The sequence below is a fragment of the Lepidochelys olivacea genome (genome assembly GCF_965140295.1).
Source record: "Lepidochelys olivacea isolate rLepOli2 genome assembly, chromosome: 8".
Lineage (NCBI taxonomy): Eukaryota > Metazoa > Chordata > Testudines > Cheloniidae > Lepidochelys > Lepidochelys olivacea.
This window is the reverse complement of record NC_140418.1, coordinates 72,585,680-72,605,632: the sequence shown is the minus strand read 5'-3', so window position 1 is coordinate 72,605,632 and position 19,953 is coordinate 72,585,680. Positions and strand designations below refer to the sequence as shown.

The 19,953-nt window shown below is 40.4% G+C and overlaps 1 protein-coding gene across 6 annotated transcripts in view; it reads left to right on the top strand.

Annotated features, from left to right (window-relative positions):
* Positions 1 to 19,953, top strand: part of PTBP2 (polypyrimidine tract binding protein 2) — an 85,027-nt gene that overhangs the window by 51,139 nt on the left and 13,935 nt on the right. For all 6 annotated transcript variants that reach the window (XM_084637784.1, XM_084637783.1, XM_084637782.1 and 3 more), the window contains 3 exons: positions 1,539 to 1,703; positions 1,786 to 1,896; positions 12,715 to 12,910. In XM_084637784.1, coding sequence (XP_084493910.1) covers positions 1,539 to 1,703; positions 1,786 to 1,896; positions 12,715 to 12,910 — 472 coding nt within the window. The remainder of the gene's footprint in view (positions 1 to 1,538; positions 1,704 to 1,785; positions 1,897 to 12,714; positions 12,911 to 19,953) is intronic.

The window sequence follows — 19,953 nt, the reverse complement described above, 5'->3', positions numbered from 1 at the left end:
ACCTTAGTGGAATTAAATGTAAGGAATAAGCACACACTGAAAAAAGAGTGTTTTCAGGCTCTGATGTAGAAAGCCAGAGCAGACAAATCCTATCTTACTTGAATAGTCCTGATTGAGCTCACTTGTGTGAGTAAGAGTTTGTTGTACAGCCTAAGGACCAGAACTTGCAAAAACTTCTTCCCAGGTTACCCTAAGACATAAATTTTAATTGGCACATTACTATTTGTTTAAAAAATAGACTGAAACAATGAAGTAACTCAGCCAAATGTTTGAGTGGCGTAAAAGTGAGGTGTGTTTCATGTGGTTTTTAAAAAGAAATTAACATTGTCTTCAAAATACTTTTGTCAGAGTAGCATTAACTAATGCTTTGCATGATACAGTAAACTTTCTTGTCCCAAGTAGTGTTCACCAGGTCTTTTTTTCTTACTTTCCTTATTCCTTATTCCTTAATTCGTTTCATTGTGAGTTGTGGGATCTGCAGTTGTGTATTGTCTCTGGTAATACCTTTAGATTATGCACTATGCATTCATATGTTGGTGATTGATTATGATTTTTATTTGGCATGCACACTTTTGTCTTTTCTGTTGTGTATTGTTTTACCTCTTAAAGGTACTGTAATAAAACATGAAATGAAAACCCTCTTTTTTGCATTTTTCCTCAGAAAATCATCTAACCCTTTTAAAATTTGATCAGTTGGCAATAGAAGTAGTTATGTAGACATGTGCTCATGTGTTGTTACTATGTGATTATCCGAGGAATTTTTAAAACTGTGCTTGTTGCTTTAAAAAACTCTTGGGATTTTTGTTTTTTAAAGAGGTTGGATAATACAGACTGCAAGTAGTTTGCTCATCTGTGACCACTTTGTTCTGACTGTTCTCAGTTACTGTGTATTATTTCATTAAAACAGAAATCGGAATATTTTAGAAGTACCATACTTGCATTATCTTTTCCTATCAGAACTTTTTGCTTTGTTTTGATTAACTTTAATATGAATATTGGAAATATTTTTTTTTTAAAATTCTTTTATTCAGTAAATCACATTATGATTCTGTAGTTTTTGTTTTTTGTTGTTGATTTACTCCTCATTGTAACCTGTGGAAATATTCTTCTGAAATCCCCCAAAAGCTCACTTTTTTCCTACTAGTAGAGCCATACTTGCTACTAGAAAGGCCAGTTATTGGCTTCATTTGAAGCCTCTTCCTGTTCAGTAAGAACCAATCATTATTTTCAGTATTACTGCCTTCACCCCGATGGTAGATTATGGTGGTTTCCATTATGCTACCCTAATTTGGCATTGCACTTTATTGTCTAGATCTAGTAGATAGTTTAGTTTTGCTGCCATACCACTGAAGGAATATCTAAAATGTTTATCATTCTATTGTTACGTCAGTAGGTATATTTTTAAAGAGGTGAACTTTTATTGTGCCAAAGATAACTAAATATTTGTTAGCAGTAACAATATGAATATAGCAATAAGCTTCTGAACCTTTTTTCTTGAAATACTTTCTTTATAATACGTATTTTTTCTTTTTATTTAGCGGGCTCAAGCTGTTCTTCAGGCAGTGACTGCAGTACAGACAACAAATACTCCCATTAGTGGAACTACTGTTAGTGAGAGTGCAGTGACTCCAGCTCAGAGTCCAGTACTTAGAATAATTATTGACAACATGTACTACCCTGTAACCCTGGATGTTCTTCACCAAGTAAGCCAGTTGTCTGTGTAACTTTTTAGTTTATATGATTTGTAATAAATTTGTATACATATAGTCTTGTTATTTTTGACAGATATTCTCTAAATTTGGTGCTGTATTGAAGATAATCACATTCACAAAGAATAACCAATTTCAAGCTTTACTGCAATATGGTGATCCAATAAATGCACAGCAAGCAAAACTGGTAAGTACAAAATTACTTTTGGGCTATTGAGTTATCCTGTGGTGATGGAATTATTATTATTTGTGCATGGTATTACCATGACACTGATTTAACCATACATTCCTTTATTAAACCTGAAGGCCAAATGGTATTTATACAATTGCTCTAAACTTGCCTAAAAAGCATAAATAATAAGCTATTTACTACATCCAAACAGTAACAAAACATTTATATGTATCTGAGCAAAATATGTACAAACGGGCTAAACCCCATGGTGCTTACATCCATATTGGTTCCAACATGGTCATTTAGCAATGAACCCTCCTAAGAGGTGTGTGTGTTTGTTTTTTTAAATACCCTTCAACAAACAGGTAAAATCATTGCCAATTACTAACTTCGGATAAAGAACAGTTTGAGACAATTCATCCTTAGTTCTAGTCTTAATCCACATAAGATTTACGACTTCCTTTCTTCCCAAGTCCGTCCTTTCCCTCCTTCTTGCTGATGAGCAGTTTTTCCATTGTATCTGGGTTCATGTAGGCTTTAACACTGGTATGCATGGTGGGAAGGCTTATGCTGGCTTCTTTTAAGACAGATTCCTTTTGTCTTATTTAAAACCATCTGCAGTCCCACCTAAACATCAGAGGCCTTGTTTTTAGAGACTTCCACTTATCTTATTAGTTGTTCTTTGAACAGGACATCTTCTCTACTTCATTCCTTCTGGCCTTATAATTTAGTATTTTCAAGGCCTGCCTTCAGTTTGCTAGTCAGGGCCTTTCTTTACTACACATGTATTTCTTTAACCAAACTTAAGCTAACCCTGATTCTTTAATTTCATATTTATCCTGTGTGGCTTACAAGAGATATTTGAAAAAAGTGTTAGTATAAGACGTTGCTAATCTAGTAATGTCCTAAACTCTTCCACTGCTTTTTAAAGAGAGTAATCTTCTTCATACAGAGATGACGTATACCCTAATAATTGTTGTTTTGTCTGTTGTGGTAGCACCTATAGGGCCCAATCTGATATCGGGACCTCACTGTGTAAGTAAAATGAATAAGTACAGTTTTTAGTGTTAAAGTATTGGGTTAAAAAAATCCTTTAAAAAGCCAAAATCTGTCTTGAGCAACACAGACTGTGCCAGCTAAATTGAAAATTGACTGGAAAGGAGACAAAAGAGAACAAGAAATGACTTGTCCCTATTTAAATACATTTGAAGTACATTAGAAGTGAGAAGACTGTTTGACTAGGCCTTCTAAAAAAAACTAGTGGGCTGCATGGGGGTCAGTTGAAAAGCATGATGAGATAGTGAAGTTGTTAAATGATTTTTCCATCATTCTTACTATAGAAGATAATGGGAAATTAATTTTCCAGTGGCAGACTTCAAAGGAAATGAGAATGTGACCTTAAGAGAAATTGAAGACTTAGTAAGGAAGTTAAAGAGCAATTTGAAAAACTTAAGTGATGTAAGTACTTGGAAGAGATGGTATTTATCTGAGTGTTCTGAAGAAAATAGTGAGATATTAACAAGGATGCGTGCTATGAAGCCTCTGGCCCGATGGAACTTCACTCATTCAGATAGATAACATAAATAGTGAAAAATGCATTCCCCTACCACTTGTTTTCCTGGAAAATGTCATTTCCTCTTCGAATAGATTCTGGACATGCTGATCTATGTTTTTATCACCGCCTCTGGTTTGGATCATGGTATCTGCAAATGAAGTGAAGATAGCACAAACTTTACCTTGAGCAGAATGCAGGAAGCTACGTCTGGGCAGAGGAAAAAAACACTGAGACAAGACTCTGGTGTACTCTAAACTATCATGCCTCTTTTAGAGGAAGACTTCTGGACCTTGCAGATGCCTTTCAGATGCTGACATGCACAAAGTGATACTTTTCAGTCACAAACATTGTCTGAGGGGACGTTTACACTGCAGCTGACTCAGGGTCATGGGACTTGGGCTAAGGGGCTGCTTAATTGCAATGTAGATGTTTGTGCTCAGGCGGTAGCCTGGGCTCTGGAACCCTGTAACGGGGGAGGGACCCAGAGCTTGGGTTTCAGCCAAGCCCAAACGTCTGTGCCACAGTTAAAGAGCCCTTTAGCCTGAGGACGAGTCAGATGGCACAGCCAGCTGGGGGAATCCAATTGCAATGTAGAAATACCCTTACATTTATAGAGGAACAGCATTGCCAGTTCTCTATATTGGCATTGAGACTTGTATGAGTATTCCATATTTTAATGACAGTAGTCAGGGCCTACCTGGAGCCAGGCTGGAGTGCATATGTCTCCCTTTCCGGATGATGAGCTAATTCAAGGATACTGCCATGTACGACCCCCAAAAATAGTTTGTCAACACCATGGTTCTGGCATCCCTATCTGAATTCTTAAGTCCCAGGTTGTCCCTCAGAGACCTATTGAGGACATCATATGTCTAGTAAAGATTATTTGTCATAGCTGGTCATTTTGAACCAAACTTATGAGTGTTATGGTTGTCCCTAGCTGTATACATAGTGCTTATGACACATCTCCATATGGATAACCTCATTAAAACCTAAATCGTAGTGGAAGCAAGTTCCAGAGGGACTTTCCCATCCCATCTGAATAACTTCAGGGCAACTTGCCCTGATGATAGTCTATGGATCTTCTTCTGCTAGAACTAGACTTCCAGTTTTAACTAATGTAATTTTATAATGGGTAAGAGATGTCACCATGGAATGGACTAAGGATTTTCAGACATTCAGAATCCTAAAGGTGATCTTTTTTTAAATAGGCTATTATTTCTGTATAAGCGAGCAAGGAGCTCTGGATTGCAGCTCCTGTGTCAGGAAGCATAGTAGATGCAAAAGCAGGCTTTGTCTTGGATTTCTCATTTTCGTGGAGAAGAATATGTGCTACAAGTGGTTCCTGGATCAAGGATTTCTCCATATGATACCAGTAGATGACCATATTTGCCATCATCAGTACCTGTGCTCTCCACCAGTACTAGGAAAGATTCTGTTAACCTCAGAAGAGATAAGATTTCAGTATTCTTGAAGGTGCCCCACACTGCCCCAAGCAGTTACAGTTTTCATGTCTGCTGCAAGGGGTCATCATGTTCTCTTTGCCTCACTCCTGGCAAGAAGGAACTCCTAAGATTCAGTGTTCTGAGCTGTAGCTCACGAAAGCTTATGCTCAAATAAATTGGTTAGTCTCTAAGGTGCCACAAGTACTCCTTTTCTTTTTGTGAATATAGACTAACACGGCTGTTACTCTGAAACCATGCTTCAAGTTGTTCTTACGCTTTCAGGTGGTGGCAGGAGGAATTGCAGTTCTAAGTTGAAAATACAAACAAGCACATATGGATGCTTTCAAATACCCTCCATACATGCCTGACTACCTTTGTCTTTCTGGATTAAAGTCTAGTTGTATTTCTCTTAATATGACAACTCTTTCTGCCCATTGTAAGCCAGTTGAAGGAAATCTATCTGCAACCCATAGTCGTCAGATTAATATAAGGCTTTACACATTTGAAACTCCTTCTCCCTCCCTCCCCCCTTTTTTTTGTGTGTGTGGCATATTACTGTGGTTTGGACATAGCTAATGATAGCTGATTTTGAGCCATTTCTCTGTCTGTGAGATCAAGATTTTTATTTTTTTATGTGGAAGGTAACTTTCCCGGTGGCAGTGGCATTCGCTTGCTAAGTGGGTAAGCTTTCAGCTGTAATGACTGGATCTACCTTATACCAAATATCAAGAGGTACAGTTGGTATTGCTAGTTCATCCAATATTTCTTCCAAAGATGGGGACTGAATTCCTCCCTGTTGAGCCAATCGTTCTCCTGGCACTTTTTCTGTATATGCCTGTCTGTTTTAGTGAGGTCTTTCTCCACAAGCCACATTAGAAGGCTTTTGGGATTCTATGTGTAGCAGACAAAATTTCTATCACAAGTACCATATCTAAATGGCTCCATGTCTAGTTGGCAGCCGGTGTCAAGTGGAGTGCCCCAGGGGTCGGTTCTGGGGCCGGTTTTGTTCAATATCTTCATAAATGATCTGCAGGGTGGTGTGGATTGCACTCTCAGCAAATTTGCAGAGGATACTAAACTGGGAGGAGTGGTAGATACGCTGGAGGGGAGCGATAGGATACAGAGGGACCTAGACAAATTGGAGGATTGGGCCAAAAGAAATCTGATGAGGTTCAATAAGGATAAGTGCAGGGTCCTGCACTTAGGACGGAAGAACCCAATGCACAGCTACAGACTAGGGACCGAATGGCTAGGCAGCAGTTCTGCAGAAAAGGACCTAGGGGTGACAGTGGACGAGAAGCTGGATATGAGTCAGCAGTGTGCCCTTGTTGCCAAGAAGGCCAATGGCATTTTGGGATGTATAAGTAGGGGCATAGCGAGCAGATCGAGGGACGTGATCGTTCCCCTCTGTTCGACATTGGTGAGGCCTCATCTGGAGTAGTGTCCAGTTTTGGGCCCCACATTACAAGAAGGATGTGGATAAATTGGAGAGAGTCCAGCGAAGGGCAACAAAAATGATTAGGGGACTGGAACACATGAGCTATGAGGAGAGGCTGAGGGAGCTGGGATTGTTTAGCCTGCAGAAGAGAAGAATGAGGGGGGATTTGATAGCTGCTTTCAACTACCTGAAAGGGGGTTCCAAAGAGGATGGCTCTAGACTGTTCTCAATGGTAGCAGATGACAGAACGAGGAGTAATGGTCTCAAATTGCAGTGGGGGAGGTTTAGATTGGATATTAGGAAAAACTTTTTCACTAAGAGGGTGGTGAAACACTGGAATGCGTTACCTAGGGAGGTGGTAGAATCTCCTTCCTTAGAGGTTTTTAAGGTCAGGCTTGACAAAGCCCTGGCTGGGATGATTTAACTGGGAATTGGTCCTGCTTCGAGCAGGGGGTTGGACTAGATGACCTTCTGGGGTCCCTTCCAACCCTGATATTCTATGATTCTATGACCAGGACAGTGATAGTGACGATGAAATGCTAAGGGAGATTAGAGAGGCTATCAAAATAAAGAACTCGGTAATAGTGGGGGATTTCAGTTATCCCCATATTGACTGGGTACACGTCACCTCAAGATGAAATGCAGAGACAAAATTTCTTGATACTTTAAATGACTGCTTCTTGGAGCAGCTGGTGCAGGAACCCACAAAGGGAGAGGCAACTCTCGATCTAGTCCTGAGTGGAGCGCAGGTTCTGGTCCAAGAGGTAACTATAACAGGACCGCTTGGAAATAGTGACCATAATATAATAACATTTAACATTCCAGTGGTGGGAAGAACACCTCAACAGCCCAACACTGTGGCATTTAATTTCAGAAAGGGGAACTACGCAAAAATGAGGAGGTTAAACAGAAATTAAAAGGTACAGTGACTAGAGTGAAATCCCTGCAAGCTGCATGGACACTTTTCAAAGACACCATAATAGAGGCTCAATTTAAATATATAACCCAAATTAAAAAACATAGTAAAAGAACTAAAAAAGAGCCACCGTGGCTTAACAACCATGTAAAAGAAGCAGTGAGAGATAAAAAGGCATCTTTTAAAAAGTGGAAGTCAAATCCTAGTGAGGTAAATAGAAAGGAGCATAAACACTGCCAAATTAAGTGTAAAAATGTAATTGGAAAAGCCAAAAAGGAGTTTGAAGAACTGCTAGCCAAAAACTCAAAAGGTAATAACAAAATGTTTTTTAAGTACATCAGAAGCAGGAAGCCTGCTAAACAACTAGTGGGGCCCCTGGACGATCGAGTTACAAAAGGAGCGCTTAAAGATGCAAGGTAGCCTATTTCCTCTTGTTTTTTCCTACCCCCCCCCCCCCCAGATGTTCTGGTTTAACTTGGATTTAAACTTGGAGAGTGATCAGTTTGGATGAGCTATTACCAGCAGGAGAGTGAGTTTGTGTGTGTATGGGGGTGGGGGGGGGATGTGAGAAAACCTGGATTTGTGCTGGAAATGGCCCACCTTAATTATGCACATTGTAGGGAGAATGGTCACTTTGGATGAGCTATTACCAGCAGGATAGTGAGTTTGTGTGTGTGGTTTTTGGGAGGGGGGTGAGAGAACCTGGATTTGTGCAGGAAATGGCCCAACTTTATTATCATGCACATTGTGTAAAGAGTTGTCACTTTGGATGGGCTATCACCAGCAGGAGAGTGAATTTGTGTGGGGGGTGAGAAAACCTGGATTTGTGCTGGAAATGGCCCACCTGATGATCACTTTAGATAAGCTATTACCAGCAGGACAGTGGGGTGGGAGGAGGTATTGTTTCATATTCTCTGTGTATAAATAAAGTCTGCTGCAGTTTCCACGGCATGCATCTGATGAAGTGAGCTGTAGCTCACGAAAGCTCATGCTCAAATAAATTGGTTAGTCTCTAAGGTGCCACAAGTACTCCTTTTCTTTTTAAAGATGATAGTAATCGCAGAGAAACTAAATGAATTCTTTGCTTCAGTCTTCATGGCTGAGGATGTTAGGGAGATTCCCAAACCTGAGCTGTTTTTTGTAGGTGACAAATCTGAGGAATTGTCACAGATTGAAGTGTCATTAGAGGTGGTTTTGGAATTCACTGAGAAACTTAACTGTAACAAGTCACTGGGATCAGATGGCATTCACCCAAGAGTTCTGAAAGAACTCAAATGTGAAATTGCGGAACTATTAACTATGGTTTGTAACCTGTCCTTTAAATCAGCTACTGTACCCAGTGACTGAAAGATAGCTAATGTAACACCAATATTTAAGAAGGGCTGTAGAGGTGATCCTGGAAATTACAGACCGGTAAGTCTAACGTCCGTACTGGGCAAATTAATTGAAACAATAGTAAAGAATAAAATTGTCAGACACATAGAAGAACATAAATTGTTGCGCAAAAGTCAACATGGTTTCTGTAAAGGGAGATCATGTCTTATTAATCTATTAGAGATCTTTGAGGGGGTCAACAAACATGTGGACATAGTGTACTTAGGTTTCCAGAAAGCCTTTGACAAGGTCCGTCACCAAAGGCTATTACGTAAATTAAGTTGTCATGGGATAAGAGGGAAGATCCTTCCGTGGATTGAGAACTGGTTAAAAGACAGGGAACAAATGGTAGGCATAAATGGTAAATTTTCAGAATGGAGAGCGGTAACTAGTGGTGTTCCCCAAGGGTCAGTCCTAGGACCAATGCTATTCACCTTATTCATAAATGATCTGGAGAAAGGGGTAAACAGTGTGGTGGCAAAGTTTGCAGATGATACTAAACTACTCAAGATAGTCAAGACCAAAGCAGACTGTGAAGAACTTCAAAGAGATCTCACAAAACTTAATAATTGGGCAACAAAATGGTAAATGAAATTTAATGTGGATAAATGTAAAGTAATGCATGTTGGAAAAAATAACTCCAACTATACATACAATATGATGGGGCCTAATTTAGCTACAACTAATCAGGAAAAAGATCTTGGAGTCATCATGGATATTTCTCTGAAGACATCCACGCAGCGTGCAGAGGCCGTCAGAAAAGCAAATGGGATGTTAGGAATCATTAAAAAAGGGATAGAGAATAAGACTGAGAATATCTTATTTCACTTATATAAATCCATGGTACGCCCACATCTTGAATACTGCTTTCAGATGTGGTCCCCTCATCTCAAAAAAGATATACTGGTATTAGAAAAGGGCAACTAAAATGATTAGCAGTTTGGAACAGGTCCCATAAGAGGAGAGATTAAAGAGACTAGGACGTTTCAGCCTGGAAAAGTGAAGACTAAGGGGGGATATGATAGAGGTATATAAAATCATGAGTGGTGTGGAGAAAGTGAATAAAGAAAAGTTATTTACTTGTTCCCATAATATAAGAACTAGGATCACCAAATGAAATTAATGGGTAGCAGGTTTAAAACAAATAAAAGGAAGTTTTTCTTCACTCAGTGCACAGTCAACCTGTGGAACTCCTTGCCTGAGGAGATTGTGAAGGCTAGGACTATAACAGGGTTTAAAAGAGAACTGGATAAATTCATGGAGGTTAAGTCCATTAATGGCTATTAGCCAGGATGGGCAGGGAATGGTGTCCCTAGCCTCTGTTTGTCAGAGAGTGGAGATGGATGGCAGGAGAGAGATCACTTGATCATTACCTGTTAGGTTCACTCCCTCTGGGGCACCTGGCATTGGCCACTGTTGGTAGACAGGATACTGGGCTGGATGGACCTTTGGTCTGACCCAGTATGGCCATTCTTACGTTCTTATTCCCCTCTCCTCCTCCTTCTCCATCCCTATTCAGGGACACCTCTCATGAGATGCTGCTCCTCAAGCAGGATTGCTCTCTGCTGGCTTTGGGAGCAGTGGAGGGGGTTCTGCTGGAACACCAGGGTCAGAGCTTCTATTTCTGGTACTTTCTGGTGCCCAAATTTAAGGGAGGGGGAAGATGCTTGACCTTCATGGCCTCAACATGACATATCCTCCCCCATTGTCTTGGAACGACTGGTTGACTGCTCTGGACCTTCTGGCAGGTTTTCATGTGGCAATTTTGCCAAGCCACAGAACATTTCTTTGTTTTGTCATAGCAGAGCACCATTTCCAATATGTGGTGCTTCCCTTTAGCCTGTTGGATACCTCAGGAAGGAAGGAATCTACAACTTCCCTTACCTGGATGTCTGTTTACTGAGTGGCAGTGTCTAGAGCGGAAGTCCTTTTCCATGTCAACACTACATGCACTTGCTCGAACATCTGGGTCTCATCCTAAACACTGGAAAGTCAACTTTGGTTCCCATTCAGAAAATTGAGTTTATTGTTGCCCTTATAGACTCTCTAAGAGTTTGAGAGCATTTTTGCCAACTGACAATTTTCAGGCAATTTGCCACTTTTGCCTCAGTCTGCAGTCTCAGCCTTTCACAAGAATTCGGATGTGCCTGAGGCTCTTGGACTCTGGGTCTGTTTGCACACAGCTGGTCCAGTTTGCAAGGTTGCATCTTTGACCCCCTTCAAATGTGTCTCAGGACAGTTTACTGTCCAACTCTTCACTCAGACAGATTGGTCCATCTTCCTCCATTGGTCCTGGACATCTCACAGTGATGGATGCTTCCAGAGGATGTTTGTCAGGCTGTTCTTTGTCCAGCCCTCACCAGCGAGGACTTTTGTCACCGAGGCCTCCCTGAGGGGCTGTGGAGCACATCTGGGGCTGCTGAAAAGTCAACGTCAGAGCTGCATATCAGTCTGATGGCACTTCAGGCCATCTACAATGTTATGCTTTTCTGGACCATTTTGGGCTCAGTGGTTCACATACTTACAGACAATACCACCACAAAGTATATGTGAACAAGCAAGGGGGAGCACACTCCAGGATGCTCTGCCAGAAGGCAATCAGATTGTGGTAGTTCTGATTGAGGAGAGTATCATGCCGGTAACCGACCACTTACCTAGGATCCAGAATCATCTTACCGACCATCTCAGCAGCACAGGGAACTGGGAGCGCGGACAGGGGTAAGGGGGCCGAGGTGAATGCTAGCAGCCAAGGCCTGCGGCAGGGCCGGCTGCCAGGACCCCGGGCGCGGGGCCAGGAGTGGAACTGGGCGGAGCTCCCTCCCCACCCCCTGTCGGGGTTGATCTGGGCCCTAGCTGTGCCCCTTCCCCTAAAATTACTCCGCACCTCACAGATTGAAGTTTTCTGATATACATAATGGCCACTTGCTTGAAATTAACTTTCTGGTAAAGCCCTTAAGTCCTTCATTAGCATTTCACAAGATTTCTTTGATGGGTAATTTATTTGCAAGGATATTTACCATGTAAATGTGTGCTATTACATTATGACAGGAATAGATAAGTGAAAACTATACAAGAAACATTCCACTAGTTTCTGTGAGGTTTAAACCTCTGAATATATACTATACGTTCAACAATTACTTTGATCTATCCTAATAAAAAGTAAATTGGCCTGAATACACTTTCACATCTAACAATCGCTTTTGAGTACTGTTTGTGAGTCACCTAAACGGAATACATGGCTGCGTGTACTCGAGGAAGAAGAAATGGTTAAAGATATGATGCAGACATGTATTCCATGACCCATCCTACGTCCTCTCTGCATTGGAGTCTAGTCTTTGGGTGTTCTGTGCAAAGGAACTGAGGGGGGTCGAAGTGGCACCACCTCATATAGCCGGGGAAGGATTATGGCCACAAGGCGCGAACACCATCCGTTTGCGAGTACTGCTAGGCAAAATTCTCCAGCTCTGATGAGGTGGGCACACACATACCTAAGTGGAATACTGCTGCATCACATATCGAACCACAGTAACAGTAAGGAATTGTTTTAAAAAATTAACTTAAAATAGGTGTAGCAGATCTTTCATTTATCTTTTAAGTGTTGCTGCTGCTCTTGTTCAACAGTAGAACAAAAACCATTCTACTAGAACACTGCAAATACTGTGATCCTCCACATAACCACTTTTTACATATTATTTTAATGCCTTCTATTTAGTCATCTCTCTCTCTCTAATGCCCCTTTAAAAAGAATGCTTTACTGTTTTTAGTAGGTTTTAACTTTTGAAAACTTTACAGTATATCTGCATTAAATCTGAGTTAAATATCAAGCAGCGGGGAACAAGGTTGATTCAGTAGATCTGACAAACTAGTTCCCAAGTTTTACTGCATTAAAATACTACTGTAAATCTCCAGGTATTTTGGTATGCAAAATTTTTCGAGGTAAGGGAAACTAAAAAGCTTCCAGGAATGACCTAATGAATTTGATCTTTATTGGGTTTTTAAACTAAATAATTTTAGTTTAAATGGACAAATGTGTGCTCACTTTTATCAGACTTCAACAGTTGTGACCAAGCTATATTTTATGTTATTAAATACAATTTTCCTTTTTCAGGCATTAGATGGTCAAAATATTTATAATGCTTGCTGTACCCTACGGATTGATTTTTCCAAACTGGTGAATTTAAATGTGAAGTACAACAATGATAAAAGTAGGGACTATACTCGACCTGATCTTCCGTCTGGTGATGGGCAACCAGCATTGGACCCAGCTATTGCTGCAGCATTTGCAAAGGAGACTTCACTTCTAGGTATGATTTTAATTTTCAAAACTCTTCCCTCCCCATTCCCAATTAATCAAATGCAGTCTTTTTATTATTAATCATTGTAATTATTTAATGTTGTTATTATGGTAGAGCCCAAAGATATGTTAGGGTTGTTTTCAGTTGCGCTGTGCAATTGTAGTAAGACAGACAGTTTCTGCCCCTGTAAGCTTACTATATAAATAGATGAGAGAGAAACAAGAACAAGACAGAATGTACACATTATCAAAAGTTGGTATCTAGTTACTTATATTTTTTAACTTTCCCCAAACCATCCTTCCTTTTGTTCTGGTGTCAGTCAACTTGCTCCACCGTTGATGACCTAAAGTATCTTCCTTTCATCCTGCCCACCTCTTGGCAAAATCTTTGGGACTTGATATTGGCCTTGTTAAAGTCAAGGAAACTTTTCTATTGATTTCAGCAGGAACAGAATCTGTGTCCTTATTGGCACTGTAAGCAGGTCATGAAATTTTTGCTTGCTTTCATGTTTGCAGTGTCCATTTTCTTCAACTAAGAAAGATGACATGTTGCTTTGAGGAAGAAGTGTCATCCTGTACTTCTATAAAAATACCAAAGAAATAAAAGAACAGATAACAGAAAGGAGACCATGTATATAAAGAAATTCCATCTTAGTATTTTATTTTTTAATAATTATTGCATTTTTTTTCCTTTATATAGATCAGCACTCTTATCTCTAGTGCTCTGGTATGCAATCTCAAGAGCCGATAAGATATTAGAATCCATCAGAAGAAGCAACTGAGATTCCCTGAGCAGTGCATAGATAAACATGTCCTAGCTTCTAACGGTCTTCTCTGCTTGTTGGTAGAAGCGATACATTCAGTACTTACTGTACTTACGTTTTGAGAGAGAAATTTTTAATACACTATATCTTGTTTTTGTTTTATCATTTTAATTTGGTATCAACACTGTAAATTTCATGATTGCATAAACTAGTAAGCATTACCCAGTTCCTGTTCTGGATGTCCTTTATACTTTGAAGTTTTAGGGTTCATTTTGTCAGCAGAGTTCAGATTGGAGTTAGAGATTTTTTTACAATACCTAGTGAACTGTCCTGTGTTTATTATCTTACCCACTTATTGTTTGTTTCCTTTGGAGTTGGGAAGCTAGAAGGAAAGATCAGCCATTCACGTAAAGTGCTTCATTCTGTTTTGAAGTATTTGGTTATAGGCAGAGCTGACAGCACCGCCTATTACTGAGGTTGCCCAACACTTCTGATTTCAGTTGCTCTGACCCTGTTATCAGTTGGCCAAACTTCAATAATTTGGGCTGATAATTTCCATGCCAGATATCTGTCTCATACTGAATGTTTGTTTATTTTTAAATGTTTAGCCAAAATGGCTCAGCCATTTCTGAGAACAAGGCTAGTGGAAAATACATTTGTTTTCGCCTTGTTAAAAAATTCTGGTGCTCTTTTCTTTTGAGAAAGTTTAGTGCTCCCCACCCCACCCCACCCCAGCCTCACTTTAGAGCAGGGACTTGAAATTTGACAGGGAGTGATCTTTGTGTCAGGGCTCTGCCTTTTGCCATCACACCACTGGGGGTGGAGAATGTGAGTGGGGGAGTGAGAGGAGAAAGACTGGATGAAGAGAAGCAGGGAGCTGGGAAAGAGACTGAGAACAAAGAGCTGAGGGTTGAAGTGGGAGAACTGGGAGTGGCTGTGTGGGGACACTGGGACCAAGACAGACTGGAAGGATGACAAGGATTTGTTGGGCAATGAGACTGGGGCCAGGACAGTGGTTCTCAGCCTGTGGCCCGTGCACCACCTGTGGCCCAATCAGCACACAGCTGCAGCCATGTGACATCCTAAGGGCCATATAGGTAGTATTGGATGCAGCCATATAACACATTGTGGGCTGCATAATGATAGATAGGTTGAGAACCACTGAGCTAGAATGAGAAGCTTGATGAGTGGAGACAGACTGGTTACCTGAGGAGAATGGGACTGGGATGGGGAGCCGGGGTAGGGAAGAGACAGGACTAGAACAAGGCCAGATTAGGGAAGCTCAAGAAGCAAAGGTCTGTCCAACTCTGTGATTGAATTTCTGTATCTTCAGTTTGCTTTTTAAAAACTAGCAGATTACACATATATGCAAAACTCTGCTAAAAGAACATTAGCAGGGTTGCAAAGTCAAGTCAAAAAGAAAAGGGATACTTGTGGCACCTTAGAGACTAACAAATTTATTTGAGCATAAGTCAAGTCAGAGGTTAGGAAATGCAGAATTAAGGTTGCCTGTGTAACCTTAATTTGGCCCTCTTGTGTACATGCATATGATACAATCTTTAAATGATCACATACCATTTATTCCAGAGGGCTTCTGTCTTATTCAGTGGACCTGATCTGGGGAGGAATCAGGGTTGTGTAATAAGAGATTGTCTGTAGAATCTCTGCCATATTTATTTCAGAAGTTGAAAGGTATGTAATGAATGAGATAGGGATTGTAGGAACAAAGAGAATGGGTGTTATGGTTAAAGCAGTTGAATGGTCCCTTGAGAATTGGTTTATATCCCTTCCCCTGCCACAGAGTTCCTAAGTGATGCTGGGCAAATTGCTTAAACCTTTCTTTCCACGGTGGTCAGTAATTGTGTGTTCCTCATTTTCTGGGTGCCTGACTTGAGACCCCAGGGTCTGAGTTGTATAGCTTCTGAGCACTGACACCTGCAATTAAAGTCATTGGGACCTGTACTTTGAAAATATACAGTGATATAGAATGCTAAGTTCCCTGAAAAAATCAAGTTCTGGGAGTCTCAAATTGGGCACCCAAAATTAGTGAACACTTCTAATTTCTCTCTGCTTCAGTTCCCCATAGGTAATATGGGGATAATAATCCCTCATTTCACAGGCTGTAATGAAAATAAATGTGAAGTACTCAGATACTGTAGTAATGATTGCCTTAGAAAAGCCTATGAGGAAATTGATAATTCTGTATTTAGAGCAGGGTTTAATTAGTGTGCAGTAAAGAAGGAATGTGGGCACACAATGAACAATGAGGAGAAAACAAAATATTGAAACTACTCTGTGAGCACTGTTCATTCTGTGCACTGAATGAGGCACTGATGTAGTCTGTTTGTTTCAAAAAGGACTATATTAATACGGACTAGGTACCTTTTAGTTCATGCCAGCATGGTCTATACAGGGTATTTAGGGTGCTCTACAGTTCAAACCCCCATAGACTGGACTGAGGCACTTCTAAAAGATCTATCCTATTCTAATAAGATTTAAATTACTATTTAATGACAAAATTATTTAACATAAGAACGGCCATACTGGGTCAGACCAAAGATCAGTCTAGCCCAGTATCCTGGCTTCTGACAGTGGCCAATGCCAGGTGCTCGAGAGGAACTGAAGAGAACAGGTAACCATCAAGTGATCCATCGCCTGTCACCATTCCCAGCTTCTGGCAAACAGAAAAATTGATTTTTAAAAATTTAATCTTAAAAACCATAAATGATTTTTCCAAATTATTTTAATAATTAATAGAAAATTAACAGAACCTAGGTACATGATAAATTCCCCTTACCATCATCTATTTCATGAGTATGGAGATTTATATAATTCCCCCCCCCATGTTAATTTTTTTGGATAGGTCACTGGATTGGGACTCAGGACCCTTGAGTTCAGTTCCTGGCTTTGTTGCTGGCCTGCTGAATGACCTTGGGGAAAGATACGTCTCTTTCTTGTGCCTGAGTTTCCCAGTCTATAAAATGAGTGTAATGTACAGATTTACTTTGTAAAGCCCTTTGAGATGTACAAGTGAAAAGTGCTATATAAAAGCTAGTCAGTATTATTTATTATTAAGGCTGTCAAGCAATTTAAAAAAATCTCGATTAATTGCACAATTAATCACACTATTAAACAATAATAGAATACCATTTATTTAAATATTTTGGGATGTTTTCTACATATTCAAATATATTGATTTCTTTTACAACATACAATACAAAGTGTTCTGTGCTCACTTTATATTTATTTTTTATTACGAATATTTGCACCGTAAAAAACAAAAGATACAGTATTTTTCAGTTCACCTAATACAAGTACTGTAGTGCAATCTCTTTATCATAAAAGTTGAACTTACAAACACAGAATTGTGTGGGGGGAAAAAAAACAAAAACAAAAAAAAAACCTGCATTCAAACAAAACCATGTAAAACTTTAGAGCCTTCAAGCCCACTCAGTCCTCCTCCTTGTTCAGTTTGTTTACATTTGTTTACATTTACAGGAGATAATGCTGCCTGCTTCTTATTTACAATGTCACCTGAAAGTGAGAACAGGCATTCGCATGGCAGTGTTGTAGTCGGAGTTGCAAGATATTTATATGCCAGATGCTCTAAAGATTCATATGTCCCTTTATGCTTCAACCACCATTCCAGAGGACGTGTCCTTGCTGATGGCGAGTTCTGCTTGATTATGCGTCAGTCCACATTGCTTTGGATCATTTTCATTTTCATCATCTGAGTCAGATGCCACCTGCAGAAGGTTGATTTTCTTTTTTGGTGGTTTGGGATTCTATAGTTGCTGCATCGGTGTTGCTCTTTTAAGACTTTTGAAAGCATGCTTCACACCTTGTCCCTCTCAGATTTTGGAAGGCACTTCAGATTCTTAAGCTTGGGTCGAGTGCTGTAGCTATCTTTAGAAATCTCACATTGGTACCTTCTTTGCATTTTGTCAAATCTGCAGTGAAAGTGTTCTTAAAATGAACAGCATGTGCTGGGTCATCATCCGAGATGGCCATAACACGAAGTATATGGCAGAATGCGGGTAAAATGGAGCAGGAGACCTACATTCTCCTCTAAGGAGTTCAGTCACTAAGTAACTAACGTTTGTTTTTTTTAACAAGCATCATCAGCATGAAAGCATGTCCCCTGGAATGGTGGCAAAAGCATGAAGGGGCATACAACTGTTTAGCACATCTCGCACATTTTTTAATCGTGATTAATTTTTTTGAGTTAATTGCGTGAGTTAACTGTAATTAATCGATAGCCCTATTACAGATAAGCAAGGTGCTTTATAGAATATAGAATATATAACAAAGTCCCCATCTGAGGAGCTTACAGTATAAGTATACACATTCAAGTGACTTAAAAATGAAGTGGGTGTTAGGATAGAATAATGATCATGATATTGATTAAATGGCTATGTGTGCAGATTGATGAATAGCATTTTTGTAAAGGTACTTGAGGTTGAAATAGAAAAGGGAGAGAAAATAATAAGAAATTAAAAGATCATTGGAGGTGATGGTAAGATGGGAGGGGGTGAGAAAACATGATGAACAGGAATAACTTTAATACTGTACCAATCATCTTGCCTATTTTTTAGTCCTTTCTCACTCCTCCTCCTCAATTCTTTTTTAAAAACATTTTGTTGATTGTAGTGGAATCTTGGATGGTTCTTCCTGCTACTGCCTATCTTGAATATCTCAGGAAAAGTCAACTCGGTTAGTAGTCTGTATGGCTTTTGTCAAGGGGAACATGACAGGCTCTGTTCGCAGAGTAAGTGTTTATAAAAGTGAAGGAATAACTGCACTGGATTGAGCCAGATATAATTATAGGTGCAGTCAAAGCTTTTCCACACTGCTGTACATATGTACCTCAGCTCTGACCTGCAACACTCATGTTAATGTACTCTTGGGCCTTTTTTTGTTTCGTTTTTTAGAACAGACAGTAAACTGTGCTACTTTCATATGTACAAGTAGAAGGTAGGGTAAGATCATCAAACTCTGATAGGAAAAATAAGGGCTCAATTCTGACACAATGGCTCATTTTATTACATATTTGAGAATTTATCACAAGATCATTTATTGATTTTACAAGAGAAGTTTTAATTCATAACCACACGTTGAATGTAAGGGTTGAGCCCTAATAGACACTTGTTCAAAAGTTAAATATAGTTTTAGCAGTCTGACTAGCATTAAAGTCCAGGAGTAGAGAATCTAAAACTGTATAAGTGAAAAACCATTGTATCACTCTACATGTGGTTTTATTAGGACACTGACAAGCTGTTTTTTATTTGGGAATATGTTTTGTATTATTTGTATTACACTAGTGCCTAGAGTAGGGGTGGGCAAACTTTTTGGCCTGAGGGCCACATCGAGTTTCTGAAATTATATGGAGGGCCAGTTAGGTGTGGACCGGCCCCCGCCCCCTATCCAACCTCCATGCCCCCCCCCCGCTCTCGCCCCCTGATGGCCCCCCTAGGACTCCTGCCCCATCTAACCCTTCTTGTTCCTGTCCCCTGATGTCCTCCCCAAGACCTCTACCCTGACTGCACCCCGCCCCCTATCCACACCCCTGACCACAACCCCTAAGTCCCCTGCCCTTTATCCAAACCCCCCGCTCCCTGCCGCCTTTCCGCGCTGCCTGGAACACCAGTGGCTGGCGGTGCTACAGCTGTCCCGCCCGGCTGGAGCCAGCAACACCACTGCGCAGCACAGAGCACCGGGTCAGGCCGCGGCTCTGCAGCTGTGCTGCCCAGAGCATTGCACCAGTAGCGCAGTGAGCTGAGGCTGTGGGGGAGGGGGGACAACAGGGGAGGGGCTGGGGGGCTAGCCTCCCGGGCCAGGAGCTCAGGGCTCAGGCAGGAGGGTCCCGCGGGCCGTAGTTTGCTCACCGTAGTTTGCACACCGTAGTTTGCACACACTGGCCTAGAGGACTGTGTTAGGTATAGTACAAACACATAGTAAGACATAATCCTTGCTCCAAACAGGTAATCTATAAGTATACAAGGCAGACCAAACCCATGGGAAAGTGAAACACAGAGTTATTGAGTTTGTAGAAGGTCACTAAGGAAGTCTGTAGAAAATCTGGGACCTGAACCCAGAACTTGAGAGTCCTAGTCAAGTAAATTAACCACAAGCCTAGCACTACTTTCATGTTTTTTAGCCTAATATAAACAGTTTCTTTTCTATTTTATAAGGTTTTAATTTGTTTAATGATTCTAAGCTCTCTGATAAAAATGTTAGTTTACAAATACTGCTCACTATGCAACATATATGTACACTTAAAAAACATTGA